This window comes from Panthera tigris, chromosome F2, assembly GCF_018350195.1.
Source record: "Panthera tigris isolate Pti1 chromosome F2, P.tigris_Pti1_mat1.1, whole genome shotgun sequence".
Taxonomy (NCBI): domain Eukaryota; kingdom Metazoa; phylum Chordata; class Mammalia; order Carnivora; family Felidae; genus Panthera; species Panthera tigris.
Window position 1 is genome coordinate 56446009 of NC_056676.1, and position 24592 is coordinate 56470600.

Sequence of the window (24592 nt, forward strand, 5' to 3'; positions counted from 1 at the left end):
TTCTAGAGGCCTCCCTTTTGCCTTTCCCTTCCCAACTCCATGATATGTAACCAGTTACTCCACAACCCCGTGCAGCAATTCCCGCTCACGGGTCCTGTCCCATGTGCTTTAATAAAATCACCCTTTTACACCAAAGACATCTCAAGAATTCTTCCTTGGCTGTCATCTCTGGACCTCCACCACTCCAAAACCACAACACACACACACACACACACACACACACACACACACACACACACACCAATAACTTCATGAAGACAATTATTTTGTCTATTTTCTACATTGTTGTACTTTCAGGGCCTAGTCTAGTATATAATTTATTAAAAAAAGATTAAGTAAATATTTTTTAAAGAATAAATATGTGAATGATATGTAAGAAGTGATTAGATCAAATTCTCAAAAAAAAATACAATGTTTTAAAGGTTTGAATTGGGTTTTGCGGGAGGATTTTTTTCTCATTAGTTTCTGTCATGTAATTGAGGCCCACTTGGCATCATTTATGATAAATCTAAGTAGATGATATCTATGCTAAAAGTAAAACAATTGCGATGATTCTAGTCTGTGCCACTTCAAAGCTACTTTCTCTTTTAACTTCCTAAGTGAGAAATAGACATACATATTTTTAAATAACTTAGGATCACATTAATCACACTTATATTCCCTTTCATGGATATACATAAATATAATTTGTGTGACCAAACCCTTGATGGTTGAGTTATGTTACTCCTTGTCTTTTTTATTTTGTTTTCAATGTTTATTTATTTTTGAGAGACAGAGCATGAGTGGGGGAGGGACAGAAAGGGAGGGAGACACAGAATCCGAAGCAGACTCCAGGCTCTGAGCTGTCGGCGCAGAGCCTGACATGGGGCTTGAACCCACGAACCGTGAGATCATGACCTGAGCCGAAGTTGGACACTTAACCTACTGAGTCCCGTGTCACTGTTTTTCTATTAGAGACAATGCAGCAATGGACAATCTTGCTCAGGCACGTACTGTTCCAGGTCTCAAGCCAAGAAAAAATTCTACCATAGCAGAATGAAGTTCCAGAAAGGTGGTCATTTCTCTGATAACGCTTCTGATTTTATATAATCTCCCAATTGAAACATTGGTTTCCTTTTTAGATCTCAGTGGTAGATTTTCTCAACTTCAAGCTCAGCATTATTGATATTCAGTACCAACTAATTCTTTATTGTAGGGTTTGCTTTATGCTTTGAGAATGTTTAGCATTGACCTCTCCCTGCTAGATACTAACAGTGTACTTCATTCACCTGCACTATGACAGCCGAAAAATATCTCCAGACATTGCCAAATATGCCCTGGGAAGCAAAATCACCCATGTTGAGAACCACTATACTCAGAGATAGTTCTCTCTCCTTGAGATTTAGATGACTTTTTAGCTTCACTTTATGCAGTTTGATGCTGAGATATCTCCTCCAGTTTTCTCCTACGTGAGAGTAGCTTCATATCCCTGACCTGTTCTCTACCAAAAAAAAAAAAAAAAAAAAAAAAAGAAAGAAAGCAAAATCTTTGAGAGTTCTGTTTAGTAACAAAGATCCAGTAAGGACCATTTCTGCCCTGGTTATTTGGAACAAAAGCCTCAGGTTCATTTATCACTGGATCTGATTGAGTATGCTGTCCTTGGCCCAAACGACAAGACCTGCCAAATACAGGACATTAATCATTTTGGAAGGAGTCTTAGTGGGTTAAAAAAATTCCAAGAAACAATTGACTTTATTTCTTCTTAGCACTTAAAGCCAATCCTTACTTTACTTGACAAGCTCTGTCCTGGTGCAGATTGTATCTTCTTCCCAAAATATTATGTGCACTATGGGTTTTAGGTATCAAAGGTGGCTCTGTAAGGATCCTGTTTCATTTTTTAATGAGTATTTGCTTGTGCTTAGTTTTTAGCTCTTTTTTTAGGTGTATTTATTTTATTTTGAGAGAGACAGTGTGTTTACATGTGAGCAAGGGAGGGACAGAGAGAGAAGGAGAGAGAGAATCCCAAAGCAGGCTCCACACTGTCAGTGCAGAGCCCGATGAGGGGCTCAAACTCACGAACCGTTAGATCATGACCTGTGTCAAAATCAAGGGTTGGACACTTAACTGACTGAGCCACCCAGTCGCCCAGTTTTTAGCTTTTTTCTTCTCATTTTGAACATCACAGAAAAGAACATCATCAAATTTTATAATCAGAGTACTTTTATAAGCTTCTTAGTATTATGGCAAATATTCTTTCCCTTTCAGCTTGGTTTAGTTTCATGGATGTTTCTTAACATAATTCCTCTGCAAAAGTGTGCATGATATTTAGATGCATGACCTTGATCTCATGATATATTCTTTTACCTACCCAAGACAAAACTAGTTATTTGGGGGAAGTTTCACACTCCAGAACTGGTAGTGGGTTCTGGATAAGTACCTGTCTGGAGAAGACAGAAGAGTTCTTTTCATGAGGCATGATTTTAGAGAAAGATTAATTAAATATGTAATTTCTCAATTCACTTATAATCTTAAGCAGGCTGAATATTAGCAGGTATTAGGAGAATTTTTGTAAGGGAAATTTTACCTCTTTACTACATTTCTACTCTGGTTAGATGTGAAAGAGGCAGTGTGGGGACATTACCATTATTATTAAACTACGTTTATTCCAAAAGTGTTTCCAAAAATCATTAAAATGAACAAAGCAAATCTATCCAGGTGATTGGACTATGGTTCTTTTAAGGACAGAAAAGGAGTGTGTGTGTGTGTGTGTGTGTGTGTGTGTGTGTGTGTGTGTGTATTAGCCAATCAAGCAAATGAAAGGTACATATGCAAATCACCATGGTGGAAAATTCTCAAAGGGCGAAAGTGCTTGGAATATCAATGCTTCTTCACAGACCTATGAAATATTAGAGCCCACAGACCTTACTTACTGGGCTTTGTATTCTCAGTTCCTGGGAAAGTACCTCAATATAATAGGCTTTGTATAAATTATTTTTTATTAACTGAATCCATAAGTAGTCCAATTACCGTACATAGCCACAATTCTGCATTTTTAGATAAAATATATCCTGCTGTAAGTTAAAAAATAAAATTATATTTTAAAAATTAGATCACTACCCTGATTTTTACTACATAGGAGGAACTAGTCTCGTAAGGATAACAAGCCCAAGAAAAAAAACCACTCAGAGTGACCAAAATTTTATTTTAAAAAAGGTAGAAAAAAATCCAAATAGAATTGAATTCTTTTCACTTTACTTTCACCACATCATTGTAAATGGATAATTCATTCACCTATATTGTAAGGGTTTTATTAATTTCTTCAAGGGGACCCTATTAATTATTTTATGTTTGAATCATCCTATATTGAAACATTTATCCTATCATCTGTGTTGTTGATTTTATATCTTTCAGCTGATATTGTTCCAATTCTAGCAAATCCACTTTGCCAATGATTATGTATGTGATTCAACAGTAGCCTGATTCATTTCCTTTGACTCAACTCATCAAAATATTTCATCTCTTGCAAGATTTGCAGATTTATTATTTATATATATTTGTACTGTATGTTTGGACATTCATCTTGAGACACACAACAAAATTATTGACAAGGTAAATAGAGGAAATTGTGATTTTAAGCAGAAAGTATCATTGAAAAAAACAAATCTTACAAGTAGTCAACTCATTAAGAAATAATATGCTCCTGTAGAACTCAAAATGGTAAGTGCAGAGGAATTGGAAAAAAAAAATAGAGAATAGGCCATAAATTAATGAAACAATTCCATATGCATTCTAAGTAATGTCTTATATTTATACTATGCAAATATGCTTGACTATTCTAGTGAAGATAGAAAATAAAGTGAAAAAAAAGGAGGAAAAATACAAAAGGAGAGAATGAAGTGAACCTGAGAAAATTGCTTCTTGAGTCAAATAGATTTGATTTTAAATCTTAGATACTGCATATGATGGCTGTGTTACCATGAGGAATACAGCTGTGTTTTCTCTGTAAGATACCATATCTTCAAATGTGAAATAGAAAAGATAATAGTATATATTTCATAGATTTGTTGTTAGAAATAAAGGAGAGGATTTGTATAAAAGCACTTAGCACAAATCCTAACCACTGGCAAACACTCAATAACAGATATTATTCTTTATGAGTAAAAATAATAACCATTTGGGGAAAGAAAGGAAGGTTTTGTTTTGTTGAGGTGGGTTTGCCAAGAAATGCTGCCAGTGCTTTGGTTTGGAAATTTAATTCAGGCACTTTAAATTTTCCTCATATGTAACTTAATTCATTTCAAATTTATATTTAAGTATTGTGTATACATGCTAAAAAAATGATGTCTACAAAAGGCAATTATAAAAAAAGGCAATTATATTAAATCAAAATTTATTAAAATATTTATTTGAATTTAACCTTTCTGATATGTATGTATGTACATACATACATATGTATACACATATGTGTGTGTGTATATTTATATATAAAATAATTGAATTTAATGGAAAATTCCATCCATGTGTGTGGCAGAAATAACTGTTTAGCAGTGAACTCTGACAATAGACAATAAGTCAGTTAAATGATTTGGTGCCTCAGTTTCCTGATCTACACATGCAAGTCTATGATGCAATCTCTTCCAGATACAAAATTACGTGGTTCTATCAATCATACATTTAAATTAACTTCCACTGTAAATTAATGACATGAAATCTGAGACAGTTGCTTTAATTCGGTTTTATTACCACATATAAGTATTATCAGTATGTTAGATTCTTTATAGAAGCTTAGCCTATTTTAATTTTCACTGAAACCTCTCTCTGTGCTCCTTTTTTAGGGATATTTTTCTTTTTGCTTTTGGTTTGGATTGCTACTGGGATGTTGGCACTCTTTTGCCTATAAAGTAAGTCAACTGTTACAAATTCTGTTTTTAATTTAATAGCAATTCATCATTTAAAAGCTAGTGCTTGAAATACCTTATTTAACACATTTCTCCTTGAAGAACTGACATAAGGAAAGAAACTTTCTTCATATTTTTGATATACTATTTGTAACCAATCTGTCTTGAATTAGGTACTTTTTAATTTGATTTAAAAATTTAAAGAAAAATGAAAATGATCCAATTAGGTGTGATTTTCGGTCTCAAAAATTGGGATATGTTTATTTATCCTTACTAAAATTGGAAAACAACTTAAATAAGAGACTTAGGTATTTATCTATGATGAAATTAAATTGTTATTCATTGTGCGGAAAACAAAAGATGTGTTACTCAACAGATTTCCTTTACTGTGAATATACTCATTATTTCATCTTTTTGATAACTGTATATTAAACACATACTATCTTCCAGAAACTATGTGCCATGTTATCTGCAAAATTACAAGTCCTTTCTGCAAACATTTTAAAATGGAGTGAAATGGTAAGTTCTGCATACTAATAGTTAAAATGAAAATTAGATATTTCAGTTAGTGAACAACTGAGTACTTAATCACTCACATATTAGGTTCTGTGCTCCACTCTAGAAAGGCACTGAGATAAACAGACCTGGTTACTACTGCCCTATAAAGTTAACTGTTCAGCTTTAAAAGTAATTTCCATTAGAAAAAAAAAAAAGTTATACACCATGAAGAGATCACTTCTAGCTAAAAGGGATATGAGGAAGTGTCTTGAGAAGGCTTTGGCAAATGTGTCCTTTGAACTGATATTTAAATTTTTTTCTTAACGTTTTTATTTATTTTTGAGACGGAGAGAGACAGAGCATGAATGGGGGAGGGTCAGAGAGAGAGGGAGACACAGACTCTGAAACAGACTCCAGCCTCTGAGCTGCCAGCACAGATCCCAACACGGGGCTCGAACTCACAGACCGCGAGATCATGACCTGAGCCAAAGTCAGACGCTTAACCGACTGAGCCACCAGGCCCCCCCATTTGAGCTGATATTTAAAAGACACCAGGGTACAGTTCTAAAGACTCAAATGGGGTAATATAGTATGGAAATAGTAAATCATATTTGTTAATTGTTATATTTTTCAGTATCACAAAAAATGAGACTTTTTCAAGGTAAACAGAAGGATTTCTTTCCTTCAAAGTGGAGAAATCAGAGGGAATGTATTTTTATTTTCCATTTGAAACAACCAGAAGAAAAGAAAACACACACACACACACGAAACAAAAACCAGGTTTCATCAGGCAGGAAAGCACAGAAGCACCGTGATCCTTGAGAGACAGAAAACAAAGGAGATGAGTCCTATGATTGCCTTTAGAGTAGAGCTGCCTTCAGAGAAGAACTTCCAGGCTTTGGCACAGAGGGGAGGACCCCAGGCAGACTCCCTGTGTTGAAGAGATGGATCTAAGAGCCCGGAGAGAGCAAAATGGATAGAGTTTGTGAGACAGAGTACCGGAAAGGACAGGCACAGAAAGCAAGAGAGATGTAGGAAGAGAACTCCCTGAGTATTCAGCAAAATACTGATGAGTCTGTGAGGACCTGCCCAAGGGCAGGTAAAGAATTATCCAAAAGATTAGATGTAACAATGCCTGGGGCTGACATAGGGCCAGGGATATTACTTTTTACTGACTCGAACGAACAACTGGAAAATGTTTTGCTATTATAGATGTGGCTAATGTGTTCTATTCGGTGGTCATTTCAATAGTCTCCTAGCCATAGTCTCCCTTCACCTTTGAAGAGACACTATACACACAAGGCACCTCAACAGCCCTGTCACTGCACACACAATCTCTGTAGGCAAGATAGTAACTACAAGCGACTGTCTCCTATCACAGGAGGTCATGACATGGCTTTGATGGCATCCTCCTCTGGGATGATTCATCTGAGCCAGTCATTCAGGAAATGCAAATACTCACAAAAGAGCTACACTTTTAAAGGGAAGGGAATGGGTCATTGGCCCACACACAGTATAAAGCCTGTCTCCTCAGTTAGATTTCTGCGCATTATTAGGTCAGTCCAGGGCTGCTCCACCACTGACACTGTCGAGAGCAACTACTGACCTTCGCAACCCTATGTTTGACAAAAGCCCAATAGCTTTTTGAGCCCCAGAAACAACGTGTTCTTCATTTAGAAATTTTAAAACCAAGCCAGTTATTGATGTGCATTAACGGACAAAATAAAATTGCTTCCTTTGTATATTTAATCTCAATTACAGCTGATAATTCATCACTATCCTTAAAGAACGGTTAAATTATAATTAACAGCACTGATGTTCTGTGATTCCTCTTTCCTCTGCCAGTGTAGTACCTTGGTAAGCCAACTGATACTTAAAGCCACTGGTGCACATTCTAACTATTACACTACTACCCCCTTTTACTCTGGAAGACAAATACCAATATTCACAACCTGGCATGGTTTGATTAAATACAAAACACGCACATACACATTTATATCCTCAAATATGTTTCACATAACTAGTGATAGTTTAAACTAATGAGAAGAAACTTACTTGTACAGTTAGGCAAGCTTCCAGACCATGTTCCATTGGCTGTGCACTGTCTAACTGAAGGTCCAGAAAGGATATATCCCTCCATACAAGAATAAATAACTGAACTGGAAAACGTTGTGCCATCGATCCGAAAGACTTTTCCATTGGCTGTTGTTCCTGGGTTGCCACACTGTATGGCTATAAAACAAAACGGGTAAGAGTGGATGTAAAAGTGTTTTTAGAATTCCTCTCACAAAAAGGTAATGACTAAATGATTCTTTCAAATTATCCAAAGGAGCTACAAAAGTTTCTAAAAGAAGCATTGGATTATCTTTTATAAATAGTTGAAATTCAAGATGAATTTATATTGACTCTATTAGTTTAACTACTGGGATGCAAATCACGGCTACTTTTTGAAGACTTTTTTTAGTGCCTTTGGTAGAAACATTACACAGTAAAGTAATTACTTGAGAGTACTGCCTTTGGGTACTACAAAATCTTTCAAAGAAGGATTAGAAGAGTCGGTCTAAAAAACAACTCATGTAAAACTGGAATAGATGTAACAACAAGATGTGACAGATTTATTTTAATTGTACTAAGAGGATAGATATAAAATGAACAATTTAAGTCTTATAAACATCCATGTATATTTTTATTTATGTAAGTATATAAATGATTTGCATTAAAACTTTATTATCTCTATTTCTGGGCTAAGGCGTACAAAACAATAAATTGAATAAAAACAAAGTAAATTCTATGAATGTGTGGCATTAAGTTTGCAACATATCCTAAATAAGAATCACAAACACAAATGCCTTATATGATTAGATATTCTGTATTATTTTTAACTATTGGTCATTAATGCCATAAGTGAATTTTTAAAATCTCTTAAAAGCAAGCCTATGTTAGACATAATACTAAATTTTGCTGTAATATAAGAGGGTATTTTAGTACTTTATAGTTTAAGGTTATCTTTATGAATATGAAATGTAATTATACTTTTAGAAGTACCATCTAAATCACTTGTTGCATCTCAAATATTTAATTTTGCCATTCCTTTGTAATAGTACTGTATGTTTGTGTATGTGTATGTAGATAGGAAACTTACACATTTCATACATAATACAACAATGTCATACTCCAAATAATATTTCCAGCAGAACATATGATACAGTAAATATTTTTATGTGCTGTCAAGAGTAATTATCCTCTTCTATATTCATTAGTACCTGCCTAAAATAATAATCTGGTCATATCTATCCGTTATGTATCATGCCCCATAGCCTTGACACAACACAAGAAAGATTCGAAAAACATTATCCTTGTTTTAAGATGTCATGTAGTTTGCATGTTGTAATAAGGACCCAGGTTCAGTCTATCTCTTGCACAATAAAAATCAAGAACTTCTCTAGTCAGGGTGGTTTCCAGGTACAGAGAAATCACACTATTACTCCTGTTCTCTGATCTCTAATTCCGCCCCCTCAATACATACATTTCTCTTACTCAGAATGTTATCTGAATTACACAAGTAAAATTAACTTAAAATGAAAGGAGGTAAGTGCAAATCTATCATGCGTGAAAGCTGAAAGCTTTCTGGACACAGCAAGAGCAGCGATAACAACTTTCCCTCCATAATACTGACATTCGGGGAAAGTGGGAGTTGATTGTTATCTGTGAACATAGCTCCATTTATGTTTACTACTAGCTGACAAAGCCATTTCTCCTAGAGTCATTTCTCAGCTGTCAATTGACCTAATCTAATACAAATGATGGTTAACATTCATTGAGCACTTACTATGTGACGGCCACAACTTTTTCAATATTAATTAATATCACAAAAATTCTGAGTTGATATTAACATCATTACCATTCCCTGGTAAGAAAATGAGGCGCACAAGGATTAAGTAACTTGCCCACGGTCTAACAACTAGTTAATGGCAGATTTTCAACTAGCACAAATTCATAAGCATGATTCTGATAGTGTATAATGAGAGTATTGGATTTTATTTAGACTAGTGAATGAAAGGCTTAAACATGATATATTTTTGCCAGTTGGTTATTTTTGTGTGTCAGATACATTATATGAATCATATTTTATGTTTACCCTTTTTTGTTACTAGAGATAATTTTTAAAATTACTGTACCTTTTTTGTCACTTTTTATCAAGGTGATAGCTATTTATGAAAAGTCAAAAAATAAATGAAAGTATAAAGATGAAATTAAAGGTAATGTATAAATCCACCAAGAGATAGCACTTGGTAAAATATTTATATATACTTATATTAATACGTATATGCAAATATATATAAATGGATATATATTCATCATGATGTTTATTTCAGGCACTGTGCTAAGCACAGAGTACACAGGAGTAAAATAATACCCTTTTAAAAGATAGAAATATGTTATTTTGTAATCTTATTTTTCTTACTCAACATTATAATTAGGGCATCCTTCTTTCATAAAGTTTAGTAACTGGATAGTTTTCTATTATATGTATATTCATGACTTACCTAACCAATCTCCTATTGACCTACATGAAATTAATTTAGTTTTATTTCTTTATCATATAATACAGTTTAACATACGCTAGCTTATGTATACAACTGTGTACATAGGTCCCGTTTTTTAAGTTTTTATTTAAATTCCAATTAATTAACATACAACGTAATATGAGCTTCTGGTGTACAATTTGTTGGTTCAACACTTTCATACAACACTCAGTGCTCATCACAAGAAGAACGCTGCTTAATCTGTCACCTCATCCACTGCCCCTCTGGTAACCATGAGTTTGTTTTCCATTGTTAAGAGTCTGTTTCTTGATTTTCTGCTCTCTCGTTTTCCCCTATGATCCTTTGTTTTGTTTCTTAAATTCCACATGAGTGAAATCATATGGTATTTTTAAGATAAATTTCTGGAAGTGGAATTTCTCAATAATTTTTATTTTTGAAAAATTTTTTTACTTTTTTGAAGTATATATAGAGTTACCCAAGATGTTATAACAATGCACTTGTATCAATGGTGTAAAAAAATTTTGCTTGTTTTCACACGTTCTCTGCAACATCAGACACCATCATTTTTAAAATCCTTGTCAGTTTATCAAAATGCTATGTTCTTTAAATTTGTATTTTCTATTTATTAAATTATTTTAAAACTTCTGATATTTTTATTTTCATGTGTTTTATTCATCACATCCATACATCCTATGAAAGCTTTTATATTTTACTGTTACTAAAGTAATATAATGTTACAAAACATTTGGAATAAAGAGAATAAAATCCTCCAAATTTCACCACTCTGTCCTGTTATCATTTTTGTGTACTGCCTTTTATTCTTTGTTTTAAATAAATATCATTTCCCATGAATTTTACTAGAGTGCCTAATTCTGAATCTTAATTTTTAACAGTTTTACATGAAATTTACATGAGAAATTTACATTTTCTCATGGCCTTTATTCTAATATTTTATTGATGATATACTGTTACACCATGTAAACATAGAATTGCTTATGTAATATTTTTCCAACTGCTGTCTAATTATTTTCAATTGTTGCTGGTCATAACCAATTAGAAATATAAAATTGCATCATCACAATTGTGTGTTTTCTTTAATATTTTTATTTTCTTAGGAAAAAATCCTCAAAAGTGAAGTTAATAAATCAAAGCTATATATATTCTATGAATAAATATGTATTTTGTCAAATTATCCTATCCTAAAATATTATGACAAAAAAACCTCCAGAAATGTTTTCAAGTTCTAGTTTTGTTGTACATACACTAGAATTTCATTTTTAAACAGGTGAAAAATGATGCTTTGATGATCAATTCTAATTTTCTGACAAGTAGTTATGTAGAATTTTTTTCTATAGGTTACAATATTGTTTTTTGGCTCCTCTGTGTTTTCTGTTCATTCATTCTGTCTACTCATCTACTAGAATGCTTTTCTAAATGATTTGTATGAACTCCATCCATGAGAAAAATGTTAATTCTGTTATATTTTCTCTAACTCCTCGTTCTGTTTTATCCATAATGTACATACTAACAAAACAAAGTCAGCACTACACATGTCATCTAAAAACTATTTTGTAGTTCAGCCAAACAAAAGGATCACCCATGTACAATATATTTATAGAGATTTTTCCTTTGGAAAATAAGTTTGAGGAGTCATTAAAGATCTTAGTCTTACTTATTGTCTTTTGCTCAGCAATATTGTTTCTCAATTTGTTTCCCTTATAATAGCAACTGAGCTGCAAGTCTCTTAATTAAGATTAAATTTGGTAATGTTAAAAAAAAGATAACTATCCTTCTTTCCTAGAATGCGGACACTAATTTTAAACATCGTCAAAGGATTTTGAAATATAATCAAACAGGAAACTGTCAAGAAGGTTCTATTGGGACTTATTTTCTATTTATAAAACCTGTTACATTCGGTAAAACATCAAGTACATTTCATAATTACCTTTGCAAGTTTAGCTTTTGCACTAAAGTTATCTCAAAAAGAACAGTTTAAATTATATGGATAATTTTTCAGCGAAACTTCATTTTCTAGCCAATCTGTAAAGAGTTAATTATGTTAACTCTGAGTCAGTCAGAATGATTAACAATTTTACTTAAACACCAAAATTTTTAAGGATTCAAGCTATCAACAACTGTACTCTATACATAAAAATTTCATTTATAATTAGGCATCTTCTTATATTTTTCCATTTCTACAAACCTGAAAACTAAAACAGATTTTGAACTAATGTTAAGAACAATCTGTTTGTTCCCTGATAGTGTCTATTACGTAAAGGTCTGTGGTGAAGAGGTAAATATAAATGCTTTTAAGAAATATTTTTAATTTTTCCCATCGCGATGTTTGTTGTATTAAATAATGTTTGTGTATACATAGCCCATGAGAGATATTTTTTATAATTATTATCTATCATAGTTCTCCTATAGGATGAGGTGAGTTAAATGTAATACTAATGCCTTTATTCCAGCGATGGGACAGGACGAATGGCTAGTAGTGATTGCACCTGTAGTATAGTGACCAACTGAATTCAGATGCACATTAAATTCCAATCCTTTCAGTGTATTTAGTTTCTGCTTAGATTACCTTTGCATTCTGGTTGCCTTCCAGTCCAACTGCCATTGGCTAAACACGTTCTTTCTTCTGAGCCATGAAGGATATAACCAATATCACAAGCAAAACGTACAGAGCTTTTGGTTCTGAAATCACTTTCCTGTCTAGAACCATGACCAGGAGTACCCGGATCCCCACAGGTACCAGTAGCATCGCCTGAAATTCAATACAGTTCAGATTAATTCATCTCATTAAACATTGACTATGTTCATGATTTAGTCCAAATGCTTGTAGGCTTTTGTGTTTGTGCATGCTGTGTTTTTAAAAAAATTTTTATTCATTTATTTTTAAGTAGGCTAGATGCCCAGAGTGGAGCTCAACTCAGGTCCTGAACTCATGATCTTGAGATCAAGACCTGAGCTACAGTCAAGAGTTGGGTGCTTAACTCACTGAGCCATCCAAGCCCGCTTAATATGATACGCTGACTGGGCAAAATCATAATTCACATTTCCCATCTGAGTCTAGTCATAGAAAAGGCCTAAAGGAAAAAGAAAATCATGCAGAGTATAATGTTATTTGCCATATCTGTGATATTTGGGCCTAGTAAACAGGCTAAGGACGTTTTATCAGTATCTCAAAACCTAGATAATGACCAAATTAATGGAAAATTTATAATTGATAATACTACGAGCTCAAATGACAAAGAATTTATAAAAGTAAAATTAAAAACTGTATTTGATAATTTGCATGTTTCCTTCTCTGAATTTCCTAATAGCTGAAAATATTTTTTGTGTGAAATTAGAACTGTAATGTGCTGGAAAACGTAAATGTTACAATACAGTATCCTGTAGACTAAAATCTCACCCCCTAATTTTCTCTACCAATGGCCACTGATCAAAGATAAATGAATTGTATTCTTTCCAATATGAAAATATAAAAATAAATTGTAAACAAAGATTAGAAATTCTGACTTAAGCTCCTTTTAAAAAATGTTTATTTCTTTATTTTGAGAGAGAGAGAGAGAGACAATGAGTAGTAAAGGAACAGAGAGAGAGGGAGAGAGAAAACCCTAAACAGGCTCTGTGCTGTGAGCACAGAGCCTGACGTGGGGCTCTATTCTATGAACCATGAGATCATGAACTGAGCCAAAATGAAGAGTCAGATGCTTGATCAACTGAGTCACCCAGAGGCCCCTGACTTAAGTTCCTAACAAGGATTTTGCTCATGGCTAGGTGTTCATCTTTTGATTTTAACATTAAGATTTATTCAGTCCCTTTATCATTTCTTAAATAATTCTAATCAGAGTTGCCACTATATTATTATACATTAAGAGAGAGAAAGAAGGAGAGAGAGAAACTTGAAGGCATATACATTGAAAAGCTGTGTGTAGATGGTTTTTGACGTGCCCTGTATATTTGGAATCCTTCTTTACACCACCTCATTTTCATGTGATGTAATATTAACAACCACACAAAATGTTAAGATCACTATTTCACTTTAAATATCTATGAGCATTCTTGTTTGCAATTCAGAAGCACTTTTCTAATACATTGGGATATACGCATATAGGTTTATGTTTTTATGCATAATCGGTTATCTGAGTTAATTGAGTTACTGTAAGATAAGAGTTTTAATTCTCATTAAAGTCACATTATGGTCACATTAAAAATAAGAGTTTTTTTAAATCTATAGACTAAATTTGAAGTCCTAGGTAGTTACTTCACAGGGATTAACCACTAATTATAAGAAGACTCTGAAATAAGCAACCATTTCACAACTTTTTTGTAAACTTTTTTTATGTTTAATTATTTTTGAGAGAGAGACAGGGCATGAGCTGGGGGAGGGGCAGAAAAAGAGGGAGACACAGAATCTGAAGCAGGCTCCAGGCTCTGAGCTGTCAGCACAGAGACCAGCGGCGGCTCAAACCCTTGAATAGCAAGATCATGACCTAAGCCGAAGTCAGATATTGAACTGACTGAGCTGCACAGGCACCCCCATTTCACAACTTTTACTTCTAAAGGGAAAACAACAACTCGATGTTGTGTCATCATTATGATCTCCACAGAGAAAATAATATAAAGATAATGAGCAAAATATAAATAAAACAACAGGCAGAAAAATAAGCACCAACATTTAACTGATGGGTAAAAACAAATATATAATAAGTAGTATCAAAAAGGGAGACATCACAGATCTAAAACTTAATTGACATTATTTTTGTTTGTTTATTTAATTTTGAGAAGGAGAGCGCAAGTAGGGGAGGGGCAGAGAGAGAGAGAGGGAAACAGAGGATCTGAAGCAGGTCTCAAACTCACTAACCCCAAGATTGTGACCTGAGCCGAAGTTGGATGCTCAACTGAATGAGCCACTCAGGTGCCCTAAGTGACATTTTTTTAAAGAAAAGCAGTAGCTTAAACAGCTCAAAAGAAGATTTATCAAATACTGTTCAATAAATTATTAATTTTTAATAGCTTCGACATTCATTTATTATAAGATAACTCTATTTGGGTTACAGAAACTCAAATTTTATATTACCTATTAATATCTTTCAGAAAACTTGGCTTAGTTTAATTTAAAACATTTAGGGCTTTATTTTAAAAGTATGCTATTAAGTAATCGATTGTGTAGAAAGTTTAATAGAATTGAACTCTAACAGAAAAATCATTTAAATAACATTGTTTTCTGGGGAAAATTACATTTGCATCGGCTAAAATGGAATACTCAAACTTGAGTGGCTCACCATTTTAATGAACAAAAGCATTGTACTCAAAGTAGCATCCTAAAACCACTTAATTATTTACATTAGCTATAACACAGTTCAAACATGTATCAGTAATTTATCGTCTACAAGATGAGTATTAATTTGTGCTCTGAATCTAAACTGCCTTAAGAAGTATTCCAATAATTGTATAAATTATCTTACAGTTTGTCTCATGAGATTTTAAAACTATTATTTTTATCTCTTTAGGGATGTTTTGTGTATATATTTCTAATAATAACAATACTAATAATACAACTTTCAGCACACATTGTCCAATTTTCCAAGTGGTACCTGAACAATGAGGTTGTGCTCCGCTCCAATGGCCGTTTAACTGGCAAGTCCTTGATGACTGGCCTAGAAGGGTACGCTTTCCTGTGCAGGAATAGTGAACAGTGGACCCGAAGGTAAACTTCTCACCAGACAGGACTGCATTAGGAGGAACGCCAGGGTGTCCACAGTCAATCACTACAATACATAATTATTGAATATAAAATTTTTTTATATCTCCTATCGAACAACCTGCACCACTTTTTATAAATCAGAAGTAAATTATCTGTTCAAATATACCTAACCTCCCGAAGTCAAACATCCATGTGAAAGCTAGCTTTTAAAAAATAAAATGTAAGTTGCAGTTATATGAGTAATCTCGTTAACCTGCTCACCAGTGTTTTGCAGGAACACTCCAAGTATGCATAAATGAGTGAGTTTAACTCTGTTATGTGTGTGGTGGTGAGTGTGTGTTTATACGCATACGTGCATGGGTTTGAAGTATATATGTGCCTGGACAAGGATATGCAAGTTAGAGAGAGAAGTAATGTGAAATAGCTAAATAAAGACCTGCAATGCTATATGGGATTCAAAATGAGCCCATACAGAAATTAAAATGGAAGGATTTTGAAGGTAAAGGAGAGGGAACTCATTTGAAGATGGATCTGTGACACACAATCTAATATATAGTCTAGAATAATTCTAATCCTGGCTGGTAATGTATAAATCATGCTGTATGAAGAAAATACTGTGTCTTGTTAACTGAAACACTACTAAGCATAGTGGAATCAGATATCAGTGCATTGTAGAATCAGATATCAGTGGATATCAGTGGATATCATTGTGGAATCAGATATCAGTGCATTGTATTTTCTTTATAACCTAGAGGTAGCTTGGGAACTGTGTATCCCCTTTTAGTTGTAACATGGAAAAATATTCAATGCAATGTAACTCCAGAATCTTAAATAGCACATAAGGGGATATAAACTTAATAAAAACCCCTGAGTACTTTGCATCTACCAAAGATACTACAGGAAATTAAAAGGGCAAAAAATGTGCACGAGAGCTAAGAAAATCTGAAAAAGTTCATGTTTATATGTCTTATGAAAGATTTTTAACTTTAATGCTATAGCCACACAAAGTAAAGTAAGTGAAATAGTCAAACTATTAGACTAAACTGTATAAACAAGTGGAATACATTTTAAGCAAAAGATCAACAATTGACTTATTTGCATGGAAGCTGAAATTTAATGGGCACTGCATAAAGTTTTGTTGCCTCATTAGAGCATGAATGATTTCACAACATTTTCAAGAAATCCCACCCTATAAATTATGTTTAACTAAAACATTATCATAAAATAATTTTATAATTTAGAAATTTAGTATAACCAAAAATCACTTGCACAATGAGTTTTGATTCACTGCCTCTTCAATCTATAAAGTTCTTGTCTTTCTTTTCATGACTCATCAACTCTTTGAGACATAGCTATAGCTGAGACTTAATAACTAACTAAATATTTCAAATTCATGTTCATTTCTCTATATTCTCACGTAATTATTTCTGTTAAATTATTTCCTCACTATGCATGTGAATTTCGTGCATATCTGCTATAATTTATGTTATTTATATTCTACAACTCCAGCACAACATATAACACAGTGTACTCCAATAGATGTTCACTGACTTGAAAAATGATGTGTATTAACATTTACTGCATTTATATGTGTATGTGTCTGTAATATGATAAATGTTTAAATCATTAAGTTTTAAGTAACACATTTGTCTAAATCCTCAAGTACTCTAAGGCCCTGGTAGATGTTTATATTAAGACTAATATAGCCTTAAATGAAATTTAAAATATTAGCACAAAGGAAAATCAAAATATAATTGCCTTTTATGGGATGGTAATATCATAGGCTATAAAAGATGTTGCTTTTCATAATCTATCTGCTTCATCAAAGCTCAAAGCCAAAGAATCCCATTCATATTAATAAAAAATGGCATTTGGCATTCAAGTGGCAGAATACAGGGAAGTATAGTTTCACAATATAAAATTAAATAAAAAAATTACAAGAAATAATTAAAAACAAAATCCTTCTGACATATAGCTCTAGATACTTTATAAGACAATAGACATCCATTTTGCTTCCATGGCATTTTCTCAAGGAATAATTCACATTATCTACTTACTGATACATTCTGGTAAAGGTTTGTCCCACTGTCCATTTGGTTGACATATTAAAACTGAAGATCCAAATAAGAAATATCCAGGATTGCAATCATAGAATACCACAGTGCCATAGGTGAAATTTCCATGTTCTATTTTACTTTCTCTTTTGGAATTGGCTGGAATTCCAGGATCAGAGCAGTTCACCACTAAACAGATGACAAATTTTGAAAGTTGTGTTTAGAATAATATACATAGACCTACATAGATTTCCATCAGAGATGGAGTATCAAAGGTAAATTCAATCAAATCAAAGATTCTAGGAATAAAATTAATGAATGGGCTATCTAATGAAGCGAAATCATATGGTTGAAAAGATAGGAAAAGGAAAAGGTTTTTGAAGAAACTTTGAATAATGGTACCTCCATAAGTATTCTTCTGAATATAGATTTAAAGAATGATACCTTAAGCTATATAGTTAAACCACAAAAAATGTAGAAAAATTATAACTTGATTGTATTTTTTCAGACAATATGAAGTATATCATACTTCTTTGGAAATGGAAAATCACCAAAAAATTCTCTTTAATCTATTTCTATAGAGAAAACAATAAATAACCCCCCAGTGTAGGCAAATGGTAATACAGGACTCAAACAGTCTCTCCAAAAATATGAAAAAAAATCCAAAGGTAAGTTACCTTATTTATAAAGAAAACAAATGACTTTTTTAGAGGCAGACATAAAATGGGCACAAGATAATAAAGCTAAGCAGTTAAAATAAAACCTGCTACTTTTACCTTTTAAAACCATAAGGTAAAAATTAAGGAGAAAAGGAAAGCATAGCTAAATGAAAGAACACCAATATTAAATCTGTTTGGTTTATTAGCTGAAAACTTTCTACTAATCTGCCCAAGCTATTTCAATGTTGTCACGTATGTTGACACAACATATTACTACCATGCTCTAAGCTGGAATATCATTAGACTTTTACCTTTGCACACTGGTGGGGGATGGCTCCACTGTCTGTTGGCCTGGCACTGTGCCTTTGTGGGCCCTTGCATTACATACCCAATATTGCAAGAGAATGTCACCACATCATTAAAGTTGAATCCATTGCCACTTGTTCTTCCATAAATTGGGCTACCAGGGTGACCACAGCTAACAGCTAATGGCAATGGGTGAGGGAGAGGAGAAGAACAAAGCAGAATATTTGGCTATCAGTTATCACATGACAATTGCAGTTAGTCATTCCAAACAACATAGAAAGAAGATCACTTTTATGTGAAAATGCATTTAAAGTGCTTTTACCTTTACAAATGAGCAATTTGGAATGCCAAAATAGTCTAATATAATAGAAATATTATATTAGTAAATAGATACATATTTATAATTGTGATCATTTTATGCAGGTGATGCAGAGATGCTTAAAGAATCATGGTACCTTTTCATTATCTCTATCTCTCCCTCTCTCTCTCCCTTCCACCCTCCCTCTCTCTCTCTTTAGGGACAAATACTGAAATTCAAACAAATCTGGGAATGATTGAAGTTTATGTCTCTAGTTAGTAGCAGAAGAATGAAACCAAACCTATTTTCCTCTTCTAGTTAAGTTTGAGAACTAAAGGTATATAAAAACAGGATTTTTTGTATTTAATTTTGAAATATTTTAATATCATTTATATGATTCATTTTTATGGATAATAGACAAAGTGTGTGTCAAGAATTAACGTGACTATACAATGTAAACAATAAAAATAATGTGCGATGCTGTATTAGAATTCTCTTTACTATTTTGGGATACCAAGATTAACATTCTCTAAAACAATCAATCTTAATGATTTATTTTCTTCACAATTGATGTTTCATAATTTAGCGCAATTTTGTTGGGAAATGATGTACCAATTAGGTAAAATATTTAAAAGTTTTTTAGGGTTAGAGTTCTGTTATGATTTTGTGTAGTGCTTGGGCTTTTCCTGACCACTCTTTTTCTGTGAACTGTTTTATTGCATCATCTCCCTCTATTAATCAGAGCAAATCCAGTAATAGGGCTTCATAATTGGGCACAGTGAAAAACCATAGTCACTTTTAGGACTTCTGAAATGACCCAAGAGCAATTATTTTTCAGCTGTGTTGTTAATGTCAATCTACTCATTTGGAAATTTAACTGCATCTTATTCTTGTTAAAATTATCAATAAAGAAACCAGTTTTACCCCAAAGGCCAATTTTCTTTTATAGTCTCAATTATTCAACAAGAAAAACAGTGGTATTAGTTGGCTAGACCTCAATATAAATGAAAGGGGAAAAAATCTAGGACAGACCCAGGCATAATATGCTCTCTTTAAATCATCAGTTTGCGCATGTGTGTGTGTGTGTGTGTGTGCACATTCTCTCTCACACACACACATATGCCCCTTAGGAAAGTAGTATTAATTGTTAACTCTATGCTCTATTATTCTATTAAATTTCAGGCCCTGGAAGTATTTTCCACGAAACTAGAACTTCAATGAATATGTGTTGTTTGTGTAAAAATTTGACAATGAAATTTATAAATATGGATGTAATTAGTCACAGAATAAGTGAAATGTTTCTAATGAATCCATGCTAAAAGTCCCATGTGTTATGTATCTGAAGCCTTCAAAATCTTTATAGTATGATCACATGATGTCACAATTACAACATATTTAGTGTTTATTCTCATTTTCTAACACCAATTGTAATAAAGGTCAGTTATTGGGGATGGAAAGGATTAGAAAAAAGACACAAATAAGAAATACATTGATAATTGCCTTTCAGGTCCAAAATAGGATAGATTGTGATGTGAAACACTGTGAAATGCTGCGTATTCAGTGGAGTAAGATAAATAAAACAATTATCAGTATTCAATTTTTATTATTACTTTTGTACTATAACAGTCATAATAAATGCTCACTGGGCAAATCTATGCCATAAACAGAAAGCACAAAGCACAGCAGCTGTATTTAAAAATTATTGATAAAAAGGTTTTATTTTACAATCCACTTTATTCTTCATGTGTAAGTTCATATCTAAATTAAGGATCAGAGATATTTGTTGAACCAGTAGAGATATTGAAACAATTCCCAAATTACATAGTGTTACACAATTTTGTATGAATTTAAATTTTTTTAACATTTCCTCATTTTTTGAGAGACAGAGACATAGTGTAAGTGGGGGAGGGGCAGAGAGAGAGGGAAAGACAGAATCTGAAGCAGGCTCCAGGCTCTGAGCTGTCAGCATAGAGCCTGATGTGGGGCTTGAACCCACTGGCCATGAGATCATGACCTGAACTAAAGTCGGATGTTCAACCAACTGAGCCACCCTGGTGCCCCTGTGAATTTTAAAATAGTGAAAAGAATGCTTTAAAACAAACAAATAAATTTTAAATATTTCACATAAGCTTTTATGAAATATATTATAATTATATTAAATGTGCACATCTAATATTGATGCATTTAAGAATAAGATGGATTTTGAAGCTAAAAGGAATGATAATTATAAATACTTTTAAACATTCACTTCATATATAAGGGAATTAAGGCCTAGAGAGATTAAATGACCTGCATTAGCTCATGTAATTAGTAATAGAACTGGAATGAGAACAACAGTTCTTCATGTCATGTCGGATGAATTTTTCCCTACTAATGATACCATCAGGATATGATTTTGATGTAACAACTACAGCATCATAATTATTAGAAAAAAATCTATCCAAAGTATTTTCCACTACAAAAAGTTTCATAATAGTACATCATGACAATATTGATGCTGCTGCATTTGCTTTCAAGAAATTAAAATCCTTATAAGTAAAACTTAGTCAAGAATACACCTTCCATATAGGAATATGCACTTATAAATATTATATATTTATGTTAAGTAGTAGAATAGCTGAATTTAATTTATCTTTACAAAAAAACAAATAATAACAGACATTCTAATATTTTCTACTGCTTTCATGGTTTTATGGATGGTTTTATGTATCTCTGAGTGTATGTGCATCTTACCTAAGAAAAAATTATTGGTAATTGTATGAGAACAGAGACTTCTAATTACTTCTGTCATGCTTACTTACGCACACAGGATGGGAGCTGACCAGACCAATTGTGATCCTGTTGACATATTCTCACTGAAGAACCAATCAATCGAAAACCAGGATTACATTGATACACAACAGTGTCTCTGTATCCATAATTTTCTCCAATGACTTGACCATTCACAATGAGCTCTGGAATTCCGCAGTGACCCGCTGAAATGGGTCAGAAAGTAATATCTTTAATATTGTGAACTAAGTCTTGTGTATTTATATACATATATAACACTACTAAACTCTTAAAAGTTTATTTACAAGCATGCTACAAATAATGCAAACATGATCATATGACATAAAGATAAATATGATACTTAGCAAAATGTCAGATATTTGGGAATTAAAAGAAGACACACTTCTTGCAACACTTGGGTCTAAAAGAAGTTAGAAAACATTTCACTCTGTGTAAAAATAAAAATAAAACACATCAAATCTTGAGGAATACAGATAAATCAGTGCTTAGTGAAAAAATTTATAGCATTGTTTTTATCAAAAAGGAAAAATGGATATATAATCGATGAGTTAAGATTCCACCTTAAGAACAGGACAAAGAGGGACAAAAGAAAGAAGAGAAAATAAAACCAAAGTTGATGAAAGGGTATATTAAAGCAGCTACAGAAATCAATAAAATAGAAAATAGAATACAACAGAGAACATTACCTAAGCTAAAAAATCTTTCTTTAAAAATAGCAGCAAAATTGCTCAACTCCTAGCTAATTCTATCTAGCACACAAAAGCAGAGAACAAGATTACCAATAATAGAAATGAATGAAGTGACACCACTACAAGCTTACAGGGATTAAAAGGATAAGGTAAAATGAAGAGCAGTTTTATGCCAATACATGTAGCAGTTCAGAAGGGCAACTACTTTGAAAATTAAATACCAAAACTAAAGCAAGATGAAACAGAAAATATGAATAGCCCTTCATCTATTAAAGTACTTGAATTCTTTTTTTTTCAATCTTTTTTTTTTTTTTTAAGTTTTATTTACTTTGAGAAAGACAGAATCTCAAGCAGGCTCCACACTGCCAGCCCAGAGCCTGTTGTAGGGCTTGAACTCACAAACCTTGAGATCATGACCTGAGCCAAAGTTGGACACTCAACTGTGACTGAGCCACTCAGGCACCCCTAAAGTACTTGAATTCTTAAACAAACTCCTCCCCATAAAACCACTCAGGCTCAAATGTTTTTACTGTTTCAACCAAACATTTAAGTTAAAAAAAAAATTGCACACACTCCTAGAAGTTAGAGAAAAAGGGTTAGTTTTTAATCAGCCCCAATATTAAACCTGGTAGACACATGAAAAACCAATGTCCTTCATCAAAATAGATGCAAAACTCCTTAATATTTTTGAAAACCAATCTAGAAACATACATAAAATCAACCACTCTAATTTGACAGAGTAAAAAAATACTGACATATTGACAATAAAGGAGATAAAAGTATATAATTATCTCAATAGATGAAGAAAAAGCATTTGGCAAAATTCAGTACTCCTTCATGATGAAAACTAACAATAAATTTAGCATATAGGGAAATTTCAACCTGATAAAGACATCTCCAATAGATATTATGATTTATAGTAGGAAATATATATTTGATCTTGGTCCCTGTTTCTGGCTCAGAGCTCCTAAAACCTTTGGAATTTTCTAAATGATAGGAGCAAAAAAAAAAAAAAAAAAAAAGTCTCTTTTGTTGTGTTAATGAAGTGGCTTTGGGACCTCACCCTAGTATGGGGACTGGTTGTCAGAGGAGCCAACCATGTGATTAGAAAGTTGCAACTTTCAATTCCACCCCTGTAAACTCTGGGGAAGAGGGAAGGAAGAGAAGTTGAATTAATTGCCAATGGCCAATGATTTAATCAATTATGCCCATGTAATGCAGCCTCCATATAAAACCAAAAGCACAGGGTTCAGAGAGCTTGTGGGTTGATGAACACTAGGAGATTAAGCAGAGTGGGGCCCTCAGAAAGCATGGATGCTCTGCACCCTTCCCACATCCCTTGCCTTATGCAAATCTTCCATCTGGCCGTTTCTGAGTTAATAAACCAGTATCTAGAAAGTAAAATATTTATTTTGAGAGCGAGAGTGAACATGAGTGGGTGAGGGACAGAGAGAGAGAAAGAGAATATCCCAAGCAGGTTCTGCACTGTCAGTGTGGAGCCCAATATGGGGCTTGAACTCATGAACCATGAGATAATGACCTGAGTCAAAACCAAGAGTTGGATAGTCAACCGACAGATCCACCCAGGCAGGCACCCCTAGATAAATATTTTAAATAATTATATTTTTATATACTAGCAGCAACCAATTAATGTGAAAAATTTAATTCAATAGAAAACATAATTAAAAATGAACAATATAATTTATAATATTATAAACACACTAAACATTCTCAGGAATAAATTTAGCAATATATATACATGATCTCTATGCTAAAAATACAAAATATTGCTACTGCAGAAAAAAAACCTGAAGACCTATATAAATGAATAAATATACTAAATATGTTGTTTATTAGTTGGAAGATTCAGCACTATCAAATGCCAATTCTCCTCAAATGATCTATGGGTTCAATGTAATCCTGATAATAATTCTACTAGATAATTTTTTAAAATAAAAATTGATAAGCTAATTCTAAAACATATATGAGATTGGAAAAGATACAGTATCTAAAGTTATCTTAAAAGTTAAGAACACATTTGGAGGATATACATACAAAATTTCAAGATTTATTATAAAACCTATTCAACAAATAGTACCAGATACCTTTCTAAAAAAAAAAAAAAACAAAAAGCCCAACTAAACCTCAATTTTACTTTGTT

General features: G+C 32.9%; 1 protein-coding gene across 3 annotated transcripts in view; it reads right to left on the minus strand.

Annotated features, from left to right (window-relative positions):
• CSMD3 (CUB and Sushi multiple domains 3) overlaps window positions 1–24592 on the minus strand; it is a 1242212-nt gene that overhangs the window by 49403 nt on the left and 1168217 nt on the right. For all 3 annotated transcript variants that reach the window (XM_042973241.1, XM_042973240.1, XM_042973239.1), the window contains 6 exons: window positions 21754–21927; window positions 18660–18833; window positions 17693–17878; window positions 15526–15699; window positions 12507–12689; window positions 7431–7607 (listed from right to left, as the gene is read on the minus strand). In XM_042973241.1, coding sequence (XP_042829175.1) covers window positions 7431–7607; window positions 12507–12689; window positions 15526–15699; window positions 17693–17878; window positions 18660–18833; window positions 21754–21927 — 1068 coding nt within the window. The remainder of the gene's footprint in view (window positions 1–7430; window positions 7608–12506; window positions 12690–15525; window positions 15700–17692; window positions 17879–18659; window positions 18834–21753; window positions 21928–24592) is intronic.